This window comes from Haliaeetus leucocephalus, unplaced genomic scaffold, assembly GCF_000737465.1.
Source record: "Haliaeetus leucocephalus isolate CR32 unplaced genomic scaffold, Haliaeetus_leucocephalus-4.0 Scaffold309, whole genome shotgun sequence".
Lineage (NCBI taxonomy): Eukaryota > Metazoa > Chordata > Aves > Accipitriformes > Accipitridae > Haliaeetus > Haliaeetus leucocephalus.
In genome coordinates this window covers 108271-108601 of record NW_010972745.1, presented here as the reverse complement: position 1 = coordinate 108601, position 331 = coordinate 108271, and the positions used below count along the sequence as shown (strand labels likewise).

Genomic DNA, 331 nt, shown 5'->3' with positions numbered 1-331 from the left:
TGCCCCCTGCCTCCATCTTACTCACCTTTGCTTGCAGAAGAGGCTGAAGGCAGCAGAGGCGGACAGCAAGCTGAAGCAAGTCTACATCCCCACTTAGTGAGTTGGGGAGGGGGTGGTCCTGGGTGAGGGAGGGCTGTGCCCCCTCCTAGGCCTGGTGGGGCGAAGATGGGACCCCCCCCTGACCCCCAGCTTCTCTACAGCACGAAGCCAAACCCCAACCAGATCATCTCAGTGGGCTCCAAACCTGGCATGAACGGGGCCGGTTTCCAGAAGGGGCTGACCTGCGAGAGCTGCCACAGTCAGTGGGGCGAGGGGGGTCCTGGGGTGGGGG

At 63.4% G+C, this 331-nt stretch overlaps 1 protein-coding gene across 1 annotated transcript in view; it reads left to right on the top strand.

The window, feature by feature from the left end:
* MTA2 (metastasis associated 1 family, member 2) overlaps window positions 1-331 on the top strand; it is a 6235-nt gene that overhangs the window by 2633 nt on the left and 3271 nt on the right. Inside the window, exons 7-8 of the mRNA XM_010571188.1 lie at window positions 38-96; window positions 201-302. Coding sequence (XP_010569490.1) covers window positions 38-96; window positions 201-302 — 161 coding nt within the window. The remainder of the gene's footprint in view (window positions 1-37; window positions 97-200; window positions 303-331) is intronic.